The sequence below is a fragment of the Musca autumnalis genome, unplaced genomic scaffold, assembly GCF_047663935.1.
Source record: "Musca autumnalis isolate F117 unplaced genomic scaffold, ASM4766393v1 scaffold_2, whole genome shotgun sequence".
NCBI classification, from domain to species: Eukaryota; Metazoa; Arthropoda; class Insecta; order Diptera; family Muscidae; genus Musca; species Musca autumnalis.
In genome coordinates this window covers 51798838-51822154 of record NW_027411755.1, presented here as the reverse complement: position 1 = coordinate 51822154, position 23317 = coordinate 51798838, and the positions used below count along the sequence as shown (strand labels likewise).

At 34.8% G+C, this 23317-nt stretch overlaps 1 protein-coding gene across 1 annotated transcript in view; it reads left to right on the top strand.

Annotated features, from left to right (window-relative positions):
- The window catches only part of LOC141392783 (uncharacterized), a 384189-nt gene that overhangs the window by 44494 nt on the left and 316378 nt on the right, over positions 1-23317 (top strand). Inside the window, exon 2 of the mRNA XM_073965749.1 lies at positions 259-700. Within this exon, the coding sequence (XP_073821850.1) occupies positions 622-700 (79 nt within the window). The 5' untranslated portion in view covers positions 259-621. The remainder of the gene's footprint in view (positions 1-258; positions 701-23317) is intronic.

The window sequence follows — 23317 nt, the reverse complement described above, 5'->3', positions numbered from 1 at the left end:
AATTTGATATTTAAGTTCCTTAGCGGTCAGAACATTTGCCATGAGAAATTGTGAACATTCACTTGACGTTATTGCCCAGATTTATGTAACATTATAAGGCAATTCCACTCTAATAGTTTAAATATATGATAAAACTTTTTTAGTTCGTTACTTTTTACATTCTTTAATAATTATACAAAATTTTAAAATGTAAACTTTCTTCCTTTAATAAAAACACAATTGTTCATCTCTCTTAATTTTCTTCCTTTTTATTTGCAGCTTCATAATCCCCACCTTAGCTGGAAATATGCAAAACAGTTGTAAAAGGCAACACGAAGAAATAAAAGCAGAAAATAACGCATCATTATGAATACCGTAATTATTTTCGGATCGTGTTAATTTACATTTGAACGAAAGCAAAAAGAGCCAAAGAAAACCTCACATAAACTTAATTTAAGTGAAGAAGAAAAAAATACTTTGTGGCCACAAAAAGAATCGCGGAAAAACGCCCAACAACAACAAGAAAATTGCCTTTTTAAAGGTGTAAAACGAATTAACATTTTCATTAGTGTGTGTGTGCATTTGTTTGTGTGTGGTTTTTTAAAAAAAGGAAAGCGGGAGAAAACAAAAAAAGGAGAAAATATGAATTTAACAACAAATATTAATTGCAAATTTTATGCAATTTTAAACATCATCACTACCGTCGTTGTCTTTAATTTGGGTAAGTGATTTTCTGTTGAACTTCAATATTTACCAAAATAAATAAATTTGAAAAAATTTTAATAAATGAAAAGGATGAAAATTGCATATAAATAACTTATGTATGAAAGTGGCCAGAACATTGTCGGTGTATGTCTCATTAGCATAGAACAGCATTAGAAGCGTATATCCAGATGAAATCGTTTTACCCATAGTTTTTTTCAGGAAAATTTTCGCACAAGTATCTGCTCCAAAAAGTTCCATGGCTTAGATTCTTTTAAAATAACAAATATTATTTTTTTAGGAAGAGTGTTTTACATGGTGTGGATACAACAGGGTCTCGCTGTCTTTGCAAAGAAGTATAGTGAGGGTGCCCACTGAGTTGTTTTTGCATTTGCTTCTCTCTCTCACGTACAGTGTACGTGTAAATAAACAAACGATGAATATCATGTGGTTGTTGTTTTTTTCACCCATGCATACACATATGCTGTAGTATTGATGGAAATATTATGGGCGACGCTGGGATACAAAAACGCCACCTCAATTTGACTTTCTTAAATGTTTATGTTAATCTTTGCCCTCAACTCGCACTTAAGATTAAAGAGGGCAATTAGGGTCATTCTATTTATCGTATCTATCAGCCACTCTTTGTTGCATAAAAAATTACTAACAAAACACTCTTCAACAAAATCTGGGGCAATGTTTTTTTTCAATACTAATTTGTTTTCATGTTCAAAGAAAAACAATGCATACAACACATGTCCAAAAAAGTGCTCAACAAAAAAAGGCAAGCTGTAATTTTGTTGTGCAACTAATAACATGGTACATACATAAATATGTGTAATTATTTATTTACATATTTATTAATATTTTATATACATATATTTTTAATTAAATTTCATTGGATTCAATACATAATTAATGTAAATAAATTGAAACTGACGAATGGTTTCAGTCGATGTGAGATACAGGCGATAAAAGCTGAATGAAACTGAGCAGTAGTAATAAAATTAAAATTAATTTCATTATAATTTTTATTTAATAATACTTTGCTCTATACATTTTGTTCTCAAATAATTAAAAAATATAAAACTGTGTGTATATAAACAAGAATTGTTATTGATTGAATTAATCGAGCTAACATGACCTAGGGAGTTTGTATTGAAAAAGTGAATTCTAGCGAAGTCCAACACAACCAACCAATTAGCTACGATCGTTTCGCTGGTGGTTTAATTGAGCTCATCAGGATCGGCTGTGAATGGCCAGAAGACAAAGGCTGAGTTTGATAACTTTTAGTTATACAACTATTATTGTAAATTTACATATATAAAGTATTTTTGAAGATTTTTCTTAATCAAGTCAACCTAGAGTCTTGTCTAGAATCAATTTTCTATATACACACAGAAGTACAAATCGAAGAGAAGTTTTCTTCATGAATTGTAATGCCTTCCAGACCTCGACAACATTGTCTGTTTGTTGGAGAGGACCCAGGTTCAAACTTCAGCCGGGACAGCCGGGCTCTGCTGTGCATTTTTATTTATTGTCGTCTTATTAGGACGAATGTTATTATTTATGAGCGTTTTTAATTAATTGAATTAATCGAGCTAACATGATCAGCGAAACGATTGTGTCATATTGGTTGGGTGTGTGGAACTTCGCTAGAATTCACTTTTTTAATACAAACTCCCTAGGTCAAGTTAGCTCAATGTTTTTTTTTTTTTTGCAAAACAGTAAAATTAATTAAGCTTAAGTTTGTTGCAATAAAAGGTAACAACTGTTAGTAAACCTACTTAATTACAACTCCATCGATATGTGGACATGTAAATTAATGTTGCAAACCGGATTTTTGTCAAAAAAATATTTTGAGGCATCAAGTCGCTGGAAGCAGCTGGATTTTGATGGATTTTGACCTAACCTTGCGTTCTCATATTTTTTTGGGTCGCTGGTTTCATTTTACATGTTTTTAACCCTCAGACGGTGATCGTACCATAACAAAATATTCTACAAAATTGTTCGCCATCATGCAAAAAATCATTTAGAAGAATGGCGTCAAAGACAAAAATGTTCTCCGCTAAATTTCACTATAAGTCACCAATAGGGTTTTGGGTTTTCCCAATTTTTATCATTCCCGGGAAAAGGGAATCATAAAATCGCCATTCCCGGGAATCCGGTATTTCACAGGAAATTTAAAAATAAGAGATAGGATCAATACAAAAATACTTCTGATGTTTCTAGGGGTTTTTTGAGTTTTTGAGCTAATTTCTTAGGAAGTATGGAACTGCCCCGAAAAATTTGTACCGTTTTAACTAGGGTCGCACACAAAACATGTTGCCAAACATTTAAAAGAGAGAGTGTGGGATATTTCTCCCTTCGAAGGTTATCTTACGTACTACCTACCCTATGTAATTGGTACCGGCTTTTCTGAGATTTTGGGTCTTTACCTCAGGAAGAGTGGACTTGCCCTCCCAAAAAAAGTTGCTCCGTCGTAATTAGAAACATCCTGGGGGAGTTATCTTTCCAATTTCCCATTTTAGGTGTTGCCGTCAAGGTTTCAAGGTTTGTACCGTCGCACAGTGTTGCCGCTTGGACAAAAATCAAAAAATGTGATGTTAACTTTTACATATGTTTATATTTTTTCTTACAGTAAACACATCCGATACAACGAATCTGAAAGAATTTTGTCGATATGTGCATCCATAATGAAGTTATAGCTCTTTAAATATGAAAAATATTTCCCAGGTAATCTAAAGCGATAATCATATGAAAATTAGACGACATTTCAAATAACATTTTCTGAAAAATTTATTGATAATACTAAAAGTTTTGGATGGGGATTTGATGAGTGGGCTATAAATATAACGTTTTAGTACACAAAGTTCATATTAACTGCAAATGGGCAATGTACCGTTATCAAGAAATCAAAATTTAAATTTCATAAAAAAATTCAAAATTCTTTATATTTAGTAGAGCAGATCTTTTGATTGCCACCTATTGCCACCTTGGCTCCTGTTTTCCGTTAATTGGACATCTCTTCCAAATCAAAATGTGTAAAAACATTCTGCCCATCCCTGCAACCTTCTGAGATATATCGGTTCAGATTTTATATAGCCCCCATATATATCTTTCCCCGATTTTGCTATAACTCGGTCAATTTTGATCGAATAGGCTTCACGTTTACTATGTGTTATTTTCTTAGTCCCCTGAATAGCTACACCGATTTTCACAAAAATCGGTTCATATTTGGATATAGCCCCCATATATATCTTTCCCCGATTTTGCTATAACTCTGTCAATTTTAGTCGAAAATCCTTTAAATTTTATATGCGATATTTTCTTAGGCCCATGATTAGATTCACCGATTATTGTAAAAGTCGGTCCAGATTGGGATATTGCCCCCATATATATCTTCCACCGATTTTGCTCAATTTCGCTCCATTTTTGATGAATAGGCTTCAAATTTAACATGGGAGGTTCCTCAGGCCCCTGTTTTACCGTTGACATAGGTTGATGAATCTTTTCGCAGGTACTTATCAGGGCCCAGGAATGAAAAATATCAAATTTGGTCCATATCGTTCAGGTTTGAATATGGTTTCATATATAATTTCGCCCGATGTCACTCAATTACAGATAGCTACGTCATATTTTCCTAATTTAATTAATATCTCACATACATTGCGTGTTTAGTGCAGCGAATATATAGAATCGGGCGAAAATATATATGAGAGCTTTAATAAAATCTAAACCGATTTTTTTAAAAATCGGTCAAACTGAAAAAGGGCTTAAGAAAACATCCCATTTTACATTTGAAGGCTATTTTCCAAAAATTGACCGATTTATAGCAAAATCGGTGAAGGATATGTGGAGCCTATTTCCAAATCTGTACCGGTTTTCCGAAATCAAATCAAAATCGGTAAAACTGAACAGTGGTCTGAGGAAACATCCCATGTTAAATTTGAAGGCTATTCATCAAAAATTGAGCGATTTATAGCAAAATCGGTTGAAGATATATATGGGAGCTATATCCAAAACTGAACTGATTTTTACGAAAATCGGTGAAACTACTCAGGGGCCTAAAAAAATATCAAATATAAAATTTGAAGGCTATTCGATTTAAATTGACCGAGTTATAGCAAAATCGGGGAAAGATATATATGGGGGCTATATCCAAATATGAACCGATATGGACCAAAGTTAAAATTTTCAATTCCTATGCCATTATAAGTACTTGTGCAAAAATTCATCAACCTAGGTCAACTCCTTCTATTTTTGTCCACTTTTGTATGGGAGCGGCAACACTGTACGTCGTTAAAAGGGCCGTAAAGACAAACTGCTAAAAAATTCAAATCGATCCGAGAGGAGCTCTTAAACTTCACCTTTTCCGAAATTGGTATGGAACGCGTTCTATGCCTGGAACTAATATTACCATATGCAAAATTATGACCGATTCGATTACTCCCTTCGAGAGTTGCGTACCAAACGCACCATTTTAGTGATAATTGTTGAACTTTTGTGGGGAAGGTACCGGAGGTAGTGGACCACTGATATGGTCCATCTTCGAACTTAAACTAAGTTTGAAAAAAACCTCGAATGCCAAATTTTTGACCTGATCGGTGCCTTTGTTCGAGACTTATCGTGCGCACCAGCCAGCCGGACCCTCTTTAGCTCAATGACTGAGGGTATACAAATGGTACTTTAAAATAGAAAATATTTTTTCGCACTTAAATGGTTATAGTCCATGTTGGCTCTTATAACTTTTTCCCTGAAAACACTTTTGTAGATTAAAGTTATTTTCAAATCTTTTGTAATTTATTGATTCTATAAAATCTAATCGAATTCTGATTCTATGCTATAAAAGTGAAGGGCATAGTTAAGGTTACTTGGAGTTCTTGCACTATAGGTATATGGTGTCTTTGGCAACTTTAATGACAAGAATGCGAAGAATATTTTTCTTAAAAAATTAAACCCCCTGCTAGTCATAAAAGGGGTCTTTTTGGTCCCTTCTTCCACGAATCTTTAAAATCTCCTAACAAATGTGATCGTATCAGATCAAAATATTTTAGAAATTTGTTCGTCATAAAATTTTACTATAGGTCCAAGAATACATCAAAACTCTAAATTTTACCTAAACGCCAGGAAATTACCATAGCACAATGGATCCACCCATTGGCCAAAAATAAAAAAATTAATGTCAAAATTTTGGTACAACATGTGGCAACTCTGACAGCTATGACATGGACCTTTTTAAAAATATATTAGATTTTGTTTCATTCTTATTCTTAAGAATAGCTTCACAAGTCGGAACATTTGACAAATATTTTTTGTTGTGAGTACAACCTATATTTATACCCTCAGCATTTATGCTAACGAGGGTATATGGGCAATATTATTGAAAATTTAACATCGTTGAAGCCAAGGTTTACACCTTTATAACTCGCGAATAGTGGTTGTATATTGTACAATTTAAATGCTTTTGGATAAAATGAAATGTTTTTAGACTTGGCAAAAAATATTGGCTTCAAAATTGATTTGCGTGGAAGCTGTGGCTATATTTATGTTAAAAAATGGGTAAAAATGGGTTGAAGCCAACGTGTCTTTTTTTGTTTTCTCTCGATTTGTGATTAAACCACACTTTTTACGATTTTCCCGTTAAAGTAAAAGTAGAAGGCAACTAAATAAGGATCATCTCACTAGTGTATAACTTCTCAAAATTTGATCTGCGTCTACCATTAAATGATGCTGACATTTTGAAGCCAGATTTTAAGTGTTTTTTGAAATTTTCTTATAATTTCGTTCCGCAAACAGGTTTTTCAAAAAATCATATATACGATTGTAGATCTCGTGATTCTGAGTTATTTGATATATGTGTCGTGAATGTAGCCTACACAGCTTCAGAGAAATCTGTAACCAAATACGAAAATTTTGTGTGAACAAATTTCTAAAAATCATATTTTTCGGGCCTAATTTTTACAATTGGCATTTGATTTACTCGTACTTGATTGCAAATTTTGGATTTTTACGTTGCGGATCTAATAAATCAATACTCGTGAAATTCCATCTACTAAAACGCGAGATACGAGAAATTCCAAGGTAGGAAAATCACCTAATATTGTTTTTGAAAATATCGCGCATTTTATAGCGTATTCTGTTGGCAGGTTGCACTGCTATGAAAAAACTAGTGCAGGATCTTCCTTTTTGCGGAAACAAAGATTTAAAAACTTCACTGATAAGGGAACTACATTCATTTTATCCCAAAAATAGTGTGTGATGCTACATCCACGGTTCTTGACTGATTGCCTTGAAATAGGTATATATCGATGCAGATTTTCATGGTGACACTAAAACCGGATGCGGAACGAAATTGTATGAACTTTGGGAAAATTAGCGATGTTTTATAGGTTTTTTAATGCTAAGATGCAGCCGAGTCCATACTTCTTTAGAAAACAGCCCGAAGGGTGTAAAAACCCCCTATGGCACCCCCACGGTCTATGTCGGTCTATTCCTTTAAGTACCTTTTCCGCAAAATGTTTGAACTTTAATCCTAATCAATATTTTTGTCGGTTCATACGACCAAAATTTTGAAACCCCCTAAATACATACGTTTTTTGTGAAAAAGTGCTTCAATTTGCACAGGCTATGGTACCATATGTAGTGGCTGGAGATCCATTCTTTTTAGTATCTCCTCCGCAAAACTATTGATCTTTAATCCTAATAAATATGTTTGTCGGTTCAAACGCCCAAAATTTTTAAAACCCCCTAAATACATCATTTTGGGAATAAATTGTTTCAATATACACAGGCTGAGGGTATATCTCCGTCGGCAAAGCCGACTGATACTTTTTTACTTGTTTATGTGCAAGTAAATATATTCAAAATATCGCGCAACTAATACGTATAGCAAAATATTATAGTGGATTTTGAAGGAGAAGGTAATAGCTTAATTTTCATTAAAAAAATAGTGTTTTAGCGTGTGGTAGAATTCTAGTTAGCTGCATATTTTCTTAGTGTATTTTGTAATTCCAATTCGATCATATACTTAAATTTGACCTAAGGTATTAGTCATGATGCCCACCAGTGCCCACCTCGGGAGTAATTTTCCAAAGTAAGTTATGGGTGTAAGATTATTCAGTATTAAAATCAGCTGCCATCTAGTGCCAGACTATAAATGGTGGGTCGCTGACTAAAGCTGCCCTAGAATAGGGTTTCTATGGGTATATTAGTGTATAACTCGGTTGTTTGACCACATACATTAAAATAATTGGCATCAGTGGCAAAATGAAGAAATCTTCTTCCAAAGTTGCCTTACGTTGTCGTTTCGTGCCTTCCAGGAAGAACGCTATAAGATCTATATTAAAAATTTTACCAATTTTCAGACAAAAATGTTGATATTTTTAATCCGCTAAATTGGTTGGATTTAATGTTTTTTGGAGATTCTTTTGTTTCCCCAAGACTATTTTTGCATCATAAGATAATCGGGGCCTTTGTTCATGTCATTTTGTATTAACAGCATAAAACAATTCTTACCGTATTCCCCCTCCAGAGGGGAAAGGGGGGAGAATGTTACGCTCGTGGTTTCTTAAACCACTCTTCGCAGCAGCACAAAGCTGCAACCGGCACATTGGCTTGATTTTTACACTCTAAATATTTTTGGCCACTTTCTCCATACAAGTGGATCCACTGTGCATAGGCTATATTCTGTCATTCTGATTCAAGGAAAATATGTATATATCTGCAAGACAAAATATTACATAAAAACGAAATGTGCAAATATGTGCAGGATGTTTCGATGGAAATTGGTAAAAAATTCATCCCTTTTTATGAAATGGTATGGTACAAAGCCCAACTATATTTTACTCACAACTATTTTCGTAATTTATTGTGAAAAGTGACCTTGAACAAATCAACAAGTACGGAAATCAATTATTGAGAAACATTGACGACACTGAACATTTTAAATTCGTTACACATACATTTCATTACAATTGCAAAAAATATTTAAAAACCTTTGTTTATTTTGGATATTATCATTGATTTATAAAAAACTTAAATATTGTGACAAAACATCCAAATAGGGTCACATTGACCTGCTTTTATACCCACTTATTAAACAAGAAACGTATATATTTTTTCATAACTACACGCGGTGGGATCCTATAAACAATATTTAACACTATTTAGTGTAAATCGATACATTTATTTTTTATTTTTGGCCTAGTTTTTCGGAAAATTGAACACTGTGCAAAGGTCACAATTTGGATTCGTCGTTTTAATATTTGATATGGTAAATCCTGTTCGATTTAGAATCATGTCCGAAACATTTGATTCTGATCGCTTCAGATATATCTATATATATATATAGAAAATTATTATACATATAGAAAATTCTACAAGTCTACTGTGATGTTCGAAATATAATTCCTCTGAAATGGCTGGACAAATTTGTTAAAATTTTGTTCTTAGATTCGTTAGGTCTGAAAATAGATCGTAAGGGATTCTCTTTATAAGTTCAATTCACACTTTCTCTTCGTTGTCTAAAAATAGTTTTAAGCTACTAAGTAATATTTTGTTTGCTTCCTTTTTCCACAATAACTGTTAATTTTTACACAATGAAACATTTTCAAATGCAATATAACTGTTTTTATCCTAAACAAACAAATAATTACATATAAATACCATTTTTTTTTTTTGCAATGTGAAAAACTTCATACCAAAAAACAAACAATGTTGCAAATGACCAACAAACAAAGCCATTTCAAATTGCATGTCAGCCACATAGCTGTTAAACAAATTAAAATGAATGATATACAAAAAACAAAAAAGTTAAATAAATACAAATTAAAATACAAAGTATAAAACTTTGCCATTTGGTTGAAATGTATAAAAGCAAATGGAATTTTTTTGCTTAGAAAATAAAAACTAAATGTCTTTTTTATATAATGTGTAAATTATGTCGCAAGGTTCTTGACAGCTAAATTTAATTGGCATTTTGATATGCAAGCATGTCATTTATTTTGCAGTGTGTCTATGTTACAAAAGTTTTAGCCATTGCCAGTGATACGAGTGCATGCTTTAAAGCGATAGTCAAATTATTCAACTTTTACCGACAATTAGTTGCTGATGATGAAAGAAGCTCTCGCTAACGAAAGAATGCATATTTTTTGATATTTGTCACATCATTCAGCAGCGATGTTTTTTATCACTAAAATAGATACAGTAGCCCAGTCAAAATAGGCATTGAAACAGCAAATATTCCTACAAAACTGAATTTTAGTGGAGAGCTAGGGTTTGCCATTAGATATGAATCCCAAAAAACTTATTCGGGATCAAAGCTCAATTTTGAAGGGTTTTTAGGTTTTCGAATTTAATTTTGAAAACAGTTGGTCTAATTAAAAAGTGACTAGAGTAAGATTGTAGGCAGAAAAAACCTACAAATTTGGTCTTTATATCCATATCTCCATATCTTTAAAAAACCCCAAAAAAATTGAAGAGTCTTTAGGAGAGTTATTCTATGTTAGATTACTTTTATGCAAAATTAGCCCATTTAAGCCACATGTGTAATTGTAAGCCCAACGGAAACGACTCCAATGAAAACTCTTTGATTTTTTTAATGTTTGTGCGAAGATAAGTTCTGAACTGAACCGATTACTGCAAAGTGGATATCGTTTGAAAGTTTATGAAAGGAAGTACCTAGCACATAGGCGGCTTATTTTTAATTTGACACAAAGATCGCGATATATCAAAAACAACTTTAACCATTTATGCTAAGTCTTACCGTTTTTGAGCACAATCCAAAAAAACTGAATAAGGCTTTCAAAAATAGCCTTTGGCCCCCAATAACTTTTTTTGCACATATGGGACCGATAGGGACTTTTAGGACATTGCTTTTAATGTGAAAAACTAGCTCTCCACCAAAATTCAGCTATTTCCCCTTTAACGCATATCTATTTTGACTGGGTTTTATATCCATACATCTGGAAATAATAGTCATGAAATTAAAACAAGTCATTTCTAATGACTTTTATGCTAAGATTGAAAAGAAAAATATCTTTGGAGGCTTATCGACTTGGAAATTATTCCCACAATGGTCTATGGTCAATTTCATCCGCTAAATATAGATAATTTTTCAAAACTATTGGCATTTTCCTTGACCAAATATCTTACTTCGTGCAAGAATTTGTCTGCAACCTGTAGCTTGATTATGGTTACACTACACACAATTAAAACTCTTTGTACACTCGTGGACGTTGGCCTAGAGTGGAGTGGACTGTATAGTTTCTTCTGATAGCGGTGGCAACTCCCACGGATGTAATTATAACCAATAAAAGCAGATTTAGCAGGTTAAGGTTAAATTTGTGCGGTTGAGCAAAATAAGGCTTTATTCTTGTGTTCTTAATGCAACGACTGTTTTAATCCAAGTGAACAAGATATCATACATTATGTTTTGTGGTTGAAGACATTTTGATTAAATGGTATTACATGAAACAAATGGAATTAGATGCAAATGCATTTAAAATAATGAGTGAAAGCTCTTTTAGTTCATAAGTGAAGTGTTACCAGATTGATAAAGTTTTGATCGTAATTCTAAGGGAAATTCAAGTGCTTATAATTCAGATAAAAATTCATGTTGTTAAACTAATTTGTAAAACAGGGTTTAAACAGGGTTTAACACTCTTAGATCCATGTAACTCAATTATCAACATAATTGGCATTGATGGAAAGGTCAAGAGTTCCTCTGCTAATTATGACTCACGCGAGTGGAACATATTTTCCAGGAATAAAGATATATTCATTACTAGACAGCGGAATCCTATGCTGGTGCATATATGGTTAGGATGGTCGTAGAGAAAATCTGATTAGACACAAACTAGTTTTATCAAAAAATAAAACGAATTAGGCCCAGACATTCTTGCATATCTTGCATATTTTGAGATACATATTTGCATAAAAAAAACAAAAGTAAGCAAAACAAGTAAGCAAAGGCTATAGTCGAACAGGGCCGACCATAAGATACCCTACACCACAACCTCTAGGAATTAGCTATGTGCAACCGACTTGCACGCTGAATGTCCAGGTTCGATTCCCACGCCTGGCCACATCAAATATTGTGATGTTTGTGGAACAATTATATAAATTATATATTTCTAAAAATATTCGAACATTGGTAAATTCACATTGATTAGCCCCTCCTGCTATATCTTCAAATTGTCTTTGAATATCAGGTTCCTTTTTTGGAATAACCTAAAATAAATGAATACAATGCAATTTGCTATATCTCTGATGTTTGATATTTCGGAAAATTGTGAGTTTTTTGAAGATCTATCGTCCAAAAATTGTGCACTTGTAGATCACATATGCTTGATAATGCACATAGTTTTGTGCTTTTCATGGTATTTCGAAAGTAGTTCATTGTGGGTATATATTGTGATATCAAAAATATATTTTATACCGGTTGAAATAACTAATAATGAATAGAAATTCAAATAATTTTCATGCAAACAAATTTATAAATCCCAAAATTATTCATATTCAATTACATACCAAAGAAGATAGTATAAGTCAGCTATGCCCGCAGCCTCTGACCAAAAAAAAAGAAACAAACACAATAATTATGCCGTATAAAAATATATTGATTTTGTATAACGGGTTTTCTCCAAAATACGTAGAATCTGTAGGTATCGTAATGTGGGGCTAACCAAATCAAGTTTAGTAAGCTAACTTCTGATATTACAAAGTATAAAATTTGGTTCGAATCGGTAGATCCGTTCGATAGTTGTCGTGCGCACTAGCCAGCTAGACAGTAAGAGAGACAGATGAACGGACAGGGCTAAATCGACTCCAAATTGTCTAAACGAATTTCGTCCAAACATACTTGGGTCTAAAACCATTATTTCAATGAGACACATCAATGGTCGTATTTTGTATGTATCACCTTTACTGTAAATCTTGAGGTATAAAATAGGTGGCGAGGCGACCCCATGCTTCAATATTTATATAAAAAAATCCAATTGGACAACTGAACTGAAAATTTCTCTGTCATCATAGAGACAATCCCATGTAGCATGGGAGGAAATTGTGGTTCTTTACACAAAACCCATTATGTGTATATTAGGTTATCTAGAAGACACTTTATTACAATTTGCATCAGGGGGAAGGTCAATAGTTATTTTTCCACATGTAGGCTACTTTGCCGGTATATGCCCTCCAGGATTTAAAATATGGACCAAAAAGTCCAAGTAATGGGTTATGTCACACGCTAAATAATATCAGATCATCATCAAAAATAGTAGGCATCTTCTTCGACCTAAACTCTTACCTCGTGCAAAATTTCGTGACTAGTGAGCTATAATTGCGACCTCTATCGTGTTTATGATTACACTGCAAACAAAAAGCTGGATATATAAGGCTGTAATACCGTTATCTGATCACATATATCAAGCTTTTTGTAGAAAATTAACTTATGTTGAAACTGAGGTATGGGGTATTGTAACTCGCGATCAGTTTTACTATACCATAACTTTTGACCGCATTTCGGCAAAATAAACTGTTTTAGCCCGATTCACCGAGGGGTATCTTAAAATAATAATTTGAGCGGAAGCTGTGGTCGTACTAATGTAAAAAAATCGGAAAAAATCGTTGAAATAAACGAGTTTCATTATGTTATTTTCCAATTAGTGGTTTTACAACACAATGTAGAGCTTAATGCTCAAAGGAGAAGTTAAAGAGCACACTTCAGAGTTGAAGTTTCTAATGTATGATTTTTTAATATATCCACTGTATCTACCTCAAACGGATGCTGACATTTTGAAACCTGAAAAATTGGGTTTTTTGAATTTTTGCTCTAATCGGGACGCGCAGCAGAATTTCCCTAAAAGCTTATTATTGGATTGTAGTACTCTCGATTTCGTATTTTTAAATGTATAACATGAGGGTGTAGCCCTCACAGGATCACAGTAATCTGCGCCTAAACACTAAATTTTTGTGTGTAAATTTTCTCCAAAAACCTATTTTTTTGGTTTCAAATTTACAAACGTCATTCGATTTCCGTGGAAACCCGCGTAAATTTAGTTTTTTTACGTTCTGAATCTAACAAGCCACGATGCGTAAAAATCCACCCACTAGATCGGCGGATATGATACCCCTCAAATTTCGAAAATTTGCAAAAAATTATTTTGAAAATATCGCATATTCAAACGCGTTTTGGATGTGTCAGTTCTACTTAAATAAATAGATCGATACGCGTGTTTAAACTGCGCGAAAACAGATATTTCAAAACTATCGCTAATCCAGAGATATAATAGATTTTTTCTAAAAATTAAGTGCGATGCTACATCCACGGTTCTTGATGGATCGTATTGAAACGGCATAGAAGGATGTATTTTTTAATGGTGATTATTGAAATCGGATGCGCATAAAATGTAAATGAACTTCGCGGAAATTATGACCATTTTACTGTATTTTGCACCCTTAAATGCAGCAGATGCTACATCGTGGCCGCCAAATAGAATTTGACAAACTGTACATCAAATAAAAGGGATTGATTCGCTGTGTTGGAAAATCGGATGCGCATCATGTCATTTTCATAATTACGCGGTTTATATGCGTTTCAAATGTTGTAATATTCAATATAACATTATTTTAACGTTATGCCACAATTGGTATTCCTTGTGATTTAATATAATGTTCTAAAAATATTCGCCAATAGGAAAACTATACGCGAAAAATTAGTTGCAACGGAATATCTTCATTATTGCGTGAAATTTGGACGAAAATGACGAAGAACACAAACATTTTTTCTTTAATTTTTCCTATAAAATCATAAGAAAATAAAATTAGAATAATATGATTTTTATTTTGTTCGTCATATTTTCTCCGTTTTTTTGCAAATAACATGAATACTATAGCTCCAACCTTCACAACTTAGGTTTCATTTTATTCCTCAAAATGTCTGGATGCTGTTATATATTTTTTATATTTTTTTCGTAACTATGAGCGCTATTGTTTCAAAAATATGTTTGTAAATACGTGAAATTATTAAAAAAATTTGATTTTTCGCGAATCCATTGAGACTTTGCGATTATTTTTTGCATCATCGCAAAGGGTACGAATTCAGTTAACGATAATAGGATATAACAGCTAACTATATTAAGCCGCGATTTTTTTAGAATTTTTTCTAATTATCATAATTAAAACGGTCATATCTTTTGCGCGCAACGATCAAAGTTAGTAACGAAAACATATTTGGAATGCTGATTTTTTTCTTAATCTATGTACCAAAAATCATAGATGTAGTATCAAAAAATTTTTTTGATTTTTTTGAAATGGAAAAGACAATTTTCGAATTTTTTCCTGATATAAACATTATTGACATCAATGGAATGGTCAAGAGATCGTCTTTCAAACATAACTCATGAGGGAGAAATATGTCTTTCAGGAACAAATATATAAGCTGAATATTAAAAATCTTCACAATTTTCACACAAAAGTTGTGGTCCATTTAACCCTCTAATTATTATCTGATCGCCATCTGAAATTGCAAGCTTCTTCTTTGTCATATACTCTTACCTTATTTACAATTTCGAGGCGATCGGACTATTATTGCGACCTACAGAGCAGCTACAAAATCGGATAAAAATTAGATTTTTGGTCCATTTCACCCGCTAAATATTTCACGATTATCACCAATTAAAATAGCGATCTATTCTGATGTGAAACCGACCTCCATACCAAAATTTCGTTACGATCGGTCCTTAATTGCAGCCTGGAGTTTGATTACAATTTATAATGGACAGACGGACACACGGACGGACACACATCTCAAAATCGCTTTAACTCGCCGAGATATGAAGATTGGTATACCACATTGGGGGTCTCCGACGAATATTTCGCGGTGTTACATGAATTTTTACCAAAAAAAAACTTATAATACCCTTTCCACATAGTGCACGGTGCTCTTGAAACAATTTTAAATGGAAGGTGCTTACACCTCGGAAGTTTTTGCGGATTCTGAAACTACAATGTTTATAGATGAGAAAAATCAAAAAACAAAAAAAATCGCCGGAGCGCTTTTTAAATAAATCGCGATTTAAGTTGACACTTTTAGGAGTTGTTTAGGTTTTCACGATTTTGCTTAGAAACCGCAAGTTCTATCAAAATGGGACTGAAAAATCTCTACAAGATTGACTTCTATGGTATTCTCGTCGCTTTTACCGTTTTTGAAATATAGAAGTTTAAAGTGGGACAATTCAAATTCAATTCAATTCTGTATCGCCCCCTTATAAAACAATGTCATGACTCGAAATTCCCAACTTAAACTTATATATCTAAATAAATGTTACAACTTAGGATAAGTTACTTAAGCCAGTCTTGTAGAGAATTTTCACAGCTTTAAGATTTTCTCAGGTCCCATATCGATAAGACTTACCGTATTCTAGCAAAATCGCGAAACCCTAACAAAAAGACCTAATAATGTAAACTGAGCTTCTTTATCTCAAAAATGGTAGGCTGGGAACAAATGATAAACGTCACTCCTCTAGAGAATTTTCATAGCTACAACATTTTCTTTAGCTCCATTTCGATTGGACTTGCGGTTTCTAAGCAAAATCGTGAAAACCTAAAAAACACCTAAAAATGTGAATTTTGACCGCGATTTATTTAAAAATCCCTACAGCGATTTTTTCTTGTTTTTGGATTTTTCTCATCTATGAACACTGCTGTTTCAGAATTCACAAAAACTTTCTCTGTGTAAGCGGTTTTCATCAAAAGTTAGTTAAGGCGCACCCTTCATGACATTGTTTTATAAGGGGGCGATACAGTCAGTGCATTGTCCCAATTTGAACTTCGATATCTCAAAAATGGTAAAAAGTACAAAAATACCGTAAAGGTCGATATTGTAGAGAATTTTCATAGCTACAACACTTTCTTAAGTCCCATTTTGATAGGACTTACGGTTTCTAAGCAAAATCGTGAAAACCTGAACAACCTCTAAAAATGTCAACTTGTGTATGTTCTGGTCTGAAGCTGACCTCCATACAAAATTTCATAATGATTGGTCCTTAATTGCGGCCTGGAGTTTGATTACAATTTTTAATATGCGGACGGACGGACACATTTAATGTCGACAAGATATGGGGGGTCTACGACGAAGATTTCGCGGTGTTACATGAATTTTCGGAAAAACAAACTTATAATACCCCTTTCACGTTGTGGCGTAGGGTATAATGATCGAATGAAAATGTGCAAAAGTATATTCCATTTTTTGCAAAGTTATTTTTTGAAGTCACTGTAAACCACACAACACATGATCGTATGTCAAACTGTCCTGAATATGCTTAGACTAAAAACTGTCAAACTTTCCAAAAATGTCAAATTAATTGTTGCCTAGGCCAACAACTTTTCTAGTTCCTAGGCCAACAACTTTTCTAATGGAAATAACACATCACGTGTCTCAATCATATAAAATAAATTTCATGAAAAAATAGTGCACAAAGGGTATCACATTGTCGGCCCCGTCTGACTTAAGCCTTCTCTTATTTGTTTTACTTGTTTTTATTCCCCATTCACACCCTTCGTGGTATCACCACCCCAAGACGCGAGCCTTATTTATCTTTGATGTATTCGAAATTCGAAATGTCCACGTTCGGAAAATGTATGCAAGTCTCCTGTGAGGACTAGATCGGCGAAGAGACGAGCGTTTGGGTGAACAAACCCTGGCCACGACGTATAATTTGACAAGAGTACTATTTTCTTTGAATTTCGCCAGGTCACAGTAATAGAGTATCGAGATCCGGACCATTTATCGTACATTTTAATATCACATAATGTTGTCAATCTTCAAGGAAGTCCAAAATTATAGAAACACTTATTGATTCAAAACCAAAAAAATATTGTTATTACTCTCTCTCTCTCTACTCTACTCCTTTACAAATTTCTCTGATTGACATTGGCCCCGCGATGGTTTTAAATGTAGCATATGATCTTCCCAAGGTGTAGAAACCAAGCTGACATTTGACGATCAAGTTCCATGTGCTAATATAACCCTCATAGGTTTGTATAGCCCGATTTTTGTATTTTGAAGGATATGGTAACATTACCCAACTAATTGGATGCAATTTGACATATTGTATTTTCCACAAAATTCCTTAAAAATCTGATAATTATTGACATTTGTGTACGTTTATTAGCTAAGAATGGTAGAATTGCTTAATTTTCTCTTAATTATTTTTCAAAAATATTGCCTCTAAATGCTCATTACTTGATAGTGAAACTACTACACTGGCTACACAAACCAACCGGATAGTCGTTTTGGTATATTACCAAATAATTACATAATAATTATCCTTTGCCATAAACAACCTTACCATAAAAATATTTACAACTGCTACCAGGAAGTTCATTACCATAATGGGAGTTTTTTAATTGCCAAAGGAAAATAGTTGTATCATAGAGGCGGTTAGCTTATGATTAATCAATTGGTTGGCAATTAAACAGTGCATGTTTATTACAGGAACTTATTTCTCTGAAGTGGTAAGGTGTTGACTTATTGGATGACTTATGTCATCCGTAAATGTGTATTGGTTGGAAAAATTCAAAGTTTGTAGCTTATACTCAAAAGCGTATTCTAGAAGATGTGTAAATATTATTAACTGTTTGCCATAATAACATTAAAACCCACTTTAGTATATCTTCCCTTCTCACCTCTATATCCTTATATTATCTACATATACCTACACATTTATATTCCGCCAAGCAGCTGTATGAAATCATAAAATATGAATAAACTTTTATAGCACGATTTAAAATTAATGGATATTTATTACGGTGTTGGTCAAACGATTTACTCGTAAAATATATTGGAAATTAAAGATGTGGTGAAAGTATAAATATAAAAGTATATAGCGAAAAAGGGAATACCGAAATGGCTAACTAGAAACGCCACTTAAACAGTTGTTTTAATATAATTTCTTTAAAATGTATAAAAGTGTAAAGAGAAAAGTGGGAGGGGTATAATATACCAAGACCTTCCGTAGATTCTTTTCACAATGACGAAGAAAGTACGAAAGTCCTTTAATATGAAGTTTGGTTGATTTTATGTGTTCATCATTTTTGTTGTTTGCGATAGGAGTTAAACCTTTATCTCCGAGAGTAAATCAAAATTCTTAACGATTTAGAAAATATATACCTGACAAAATGGCCCATATCCGCGAAAGTGCAAGTAATGGAAAAAACACTAGGGCACGCATCATATTATTTTTGGGCTACTATCTTGCTGCGGTATCAGAATACTGTTCACTTTTGTCATGCCGCACTGTGTAAGTATGTGGCCCATGGAGTATTTACCCGTTCCACATTAACATTGGTATGACCCAATTATTTCTCTGGTTGTAGGTTGCAGTACGTTGGATAAAATTGTATAAGGGATTGTAAGCAGATTTATGCATCTTTTGGAATATAAATCTCCTTAACTGTAGACGGGACCAAAGTGCCAATCATAGGATATGTATACCTCTTGCCAGATCACGGTATATAGCTAATACATCATACTCCTTATCATCGTCTGGACATAGAACGTGGTAATTACGGCTGACAGATTATAAGCTTCTACTATTTATTGCTCTTAAAATGATTAATTGCAGTCCTGACTAGGTGGTAAACTTGGAATATTGTAATTTTGAATTGCTTCTGGGGTAACTTCATTGACTCTAACACTTGATACCATGGTGCAAGAAAGAAGGTGATACAATAATACCAACTGACCTTGCTGTCAAAACATATTTGTAATCAAAAATAAATAACAAAATTTCACTTCTATCAAGAATAAATGTGTACAACATATTTATTGTATCTTCGCGAAGAATATTTTACCATTCTCTTCCATATATTGTGGATATTTCGCGCAAAAAATTTTGACAGCAAATGAAGACTAGGACCTAAATTCGCCTTTTGGATCACCTTGCTAAATTCGCCTTGGCTGACACCAAGTCTTTGTTAAAAATCACCTTATAAATCCTCAGTACACTACCTGTACCAGATTCTCTTCAGCATCTTTGTTGAAAAATGTGCATGGACTTTAAGCATCAGTCTGGGGTTTTACGCTCTGCTAAAATTTTCGAAACACACACACGCTCTATGCTGCCGTACTTATAACATAGTGAGAAGTAATATAAGTAGTTACTATACCCTACACCACTATGTAGGTAGGGTATTATAAGTTGGTTTTCGCCAAAAAGTTTGTAACGCATCGAAATAATGGTCGTATACCCATACTTATATATACCAAAATGAATGTCCGTCCCTCTGTCCGTCCACCTGTCCGTTTGTAATCACGCTACAGGTGGCAATTTTGATCGCCTATTGATTTTGGCCAAAAGCAAAGCCTGACTATGAAAGAAGAAATTTCCATCTTTACAATGATGCAAAGACCAAATAACGGAGATATCGCAATAGTCGTTAACACATCCAATTTTTCAATTTTTTTCATCACGCTACAAGGTCGTCACGAAAATTTGTTTTATTCGAAAGCAAATATCGCAGCATCTGCAGGCAAAACCTGACAATGAAAGTAGAACGATGTAAAGTAGGTTGTCAAAAAACGAATATATCACAATAGCCGCTAATGAAACCCAATATCACAGTTTTGGTTGGGGACCTTCCAAAAGCAAAGCCTAACTATAAAATTTGAATATCCCATCATTACAATGATGCAAAGTAGGTTGGCGTAGGTGACCAAATAAGGGAGATATCGGAATAGTCGTTAATACATCCCATTTTTCCATTTTTTTGTGCATGTAATTTTAGAGTGTTACTCGTTGGCCTACCCCAAGGTGTTGTTAATCTTAAACATCTTTTAAAAAATAGTGGCTTTCGGCTGAAAATTAGAAACTGAACATGTACCTTATGTGAGGTACATGTACACTACGAAAAACTACACCATGAACGAAAATATGTAAAAATTCATGAAATATTTTTTTCTGTGTAAACAGTTCTAAGCGATAATTTCATGATTTAAGTATACTCAATACGTTTGTTGCTGTTGCAAAACTGATACGAATAAACTTAGTACTTAATACAAATTTACTTCACAATTTATATTCACAAACAAGTAAGAGAGGACTATAGTCGGTCGGGGCCGACCATGTGATACTCGACACCACTACGCCTGGGAACATTATTGCCACGGAATTCCTTTTAGGTATTTTGGGCCCTATATATGTAGCTATACCGAAATCTGTCACAAATAGCCAAAACAATGAACTGGAAAAAATGTTAATCGATTGGATCATAAATGCGGATTTTGGGGATTTTCGAGAAAATGCAACATTGACCCCATAAAAATTACTATGGAAACAAAGATCCATTTAATGGGTTAAAATTTCATATATAAGGTTTTTGGATCTAATGGTAAAAAATTAGGCGTTTAAAAAAATTTTCGTTTTTTTAGAACGTACATACATACCGTGGGTGCCACCGTGGTGCAATGGTACACTCTAAACTTTTTGCAACAAAATGCGACAGAAATGTGCGCAATTTTAAATATTTTTGTTGAAATACGATTTTTACGCATAAAATGTTTCAAATTTATGCATTTATTGTTGCATATTCATTCACTTTAAACACATAGGTTCACAATTTCAGCACACTTTGTGCGTAAAAATCCTAATTCAACAAAAATGTTTAAAATTACGCACATTTGTGTCGCATCTTGTTGCAAAAAAAGTTAGAGTGTATGCACACCCGCCTTGCACACTAAAGGTCGTGGGTTCGATTCCCCGGCCAGGCAACATCCAAAATTTCAACCGTGGCAAAATACTCGTATTTACTGGAAACTCTAGGTGTTTTTCCTTATTTTTAATGGACAGACGGCACATATGCATGCATATTTCTTCAAAAAAAAAGAAGTTTGTACTCGTATTGAGAAAAGATAAAAATATCAAAGACATTTAGAAATTGTCTTCTGTGCTTTATAATATATTATATATATTAAAGAAAAAAAGACCAATGCTTCGGGGTATTGTATTACTTTTCACCAAAGGTTGTAACGGGGTTTTGTCGTAGGCTGGGGTAGACTCAGTCGTGTCCAGGGTCGCCATAAGGACCCACTAAACCTTATGGAATGAAAGACGAACAATCTCCCTTTCCTGGGGGTAAGAATAGGAAATTTTATTTATGTAAAACTAATTTATAATCTACTGATGGTGTATTCGGTAAGAAGGGTTTAATTAGCAGAAGTAGGACAGATCGTTGGCGCTGGGGGAATCGGCAACTTGGGTTAAGTGTTGGGGGTTGAAGGCTTCGTACTTGAGAAGTGGCTGGCGGTGAGATGATCGGTGCTCAACGTCCGTTGTTCGGTTCGGATGTAGGCGCTTTGTCGACGACCGGCAACTCGATGACTCGATGCTCTGGAAGTGGATGATTCGTTGTTCAATGGTAGCCGATTTAAGAATGATCGGCGCTACGGGTCGTTGCTGGGTAGTAGATGATTTCACGATGATCGGGAACTGGGTTATTCGTTGTTTCGTAGAAGACGATTTGAAGATGATCGGGAACTCAAGGATTCGTTGTTTGATATGATCGGTAGTGCTAGGCTCGTTTTTCGGATTAATGTATACAAGATGTCCCCGCCGTGGGTTGTTCGGGCCGTCGGCAATTCGGGATGTGTTGAAATGGTCCGGTGCTTCGGCGCTAGTGTCGCGATGATCCGATCTCTCTGAGATCTGGTTTTCGTATTGGCGGTGATTCGGTCTTCGGCCACTCGGGGATTCGTGTTATAGGTGTTCGGCCACTCGGTGATTCGGTGTTCGGCTACTCGGGGATTCGTGTTGTAGGTGTTCGGCCACTCGGGGATTCGGTGTTCGGCTACTCGGGGATTCGTGTTGTAGGTGTTCGGACACTCGGGGATTCGGTGTTCGGCTACTCGGGGATTCGTGTTGTAGGTGTTCGGACACTCGGGGATTCGGTGTTCGGCTACTCGGGGATTCGTGTTGTAGGTGTTCCGCCACTCGGGGATTCGGTGTTCGGCTACTCGGGGATTCGTGTTGTAGTTGTTCGGCCACTCGGGGATTCGGTGTTCGGCTACTCGGGGATTCGTGTTGTAGGTGTTCAGTCACTCGGTGCTGTAAGTGTTCGGCTACTCGGGGATTCGGTGTTCGGCTACTCGGGGATTCGTATTGTAAGTGCTCGGCCACTCGGTGATTCTGCACTTAGCTCGGCTGTTCGGGTTGTCGTTCGTTAATGTTAGTTCTAAGTTAGTCTCTACGGTATTCTACGAGTACTGACTAGTGGAACAACACCCGAAGGTGGAGTGGAACAACACCCGAAGGTGGAGTGGAACAACACCCGAAGATGGAGTGGAACAACACCCGAGGGTGGAGTGGAACAATACCCGAAGGTGGAGTGGAACTACACCCGAAGGTGGAGTGGAACAACACCCGAAGGTGGAGTGGAACAACACCCGAAGGTGGAGTGGAACAACACCCGAAGGTAGAGTGGAACAACACCCGAAGGTGGAGTGGAACAACACCCGAAGGTGGAGTGGAACAACACCCGAAGGTGGAGTGGAACAACACCCGAAGGTGGAGTGGAACAACATCCGAAGGTGGAGTGAATGTATTAGCCACCGCGCAAAGGGGTAGCTCTCAAAAATACT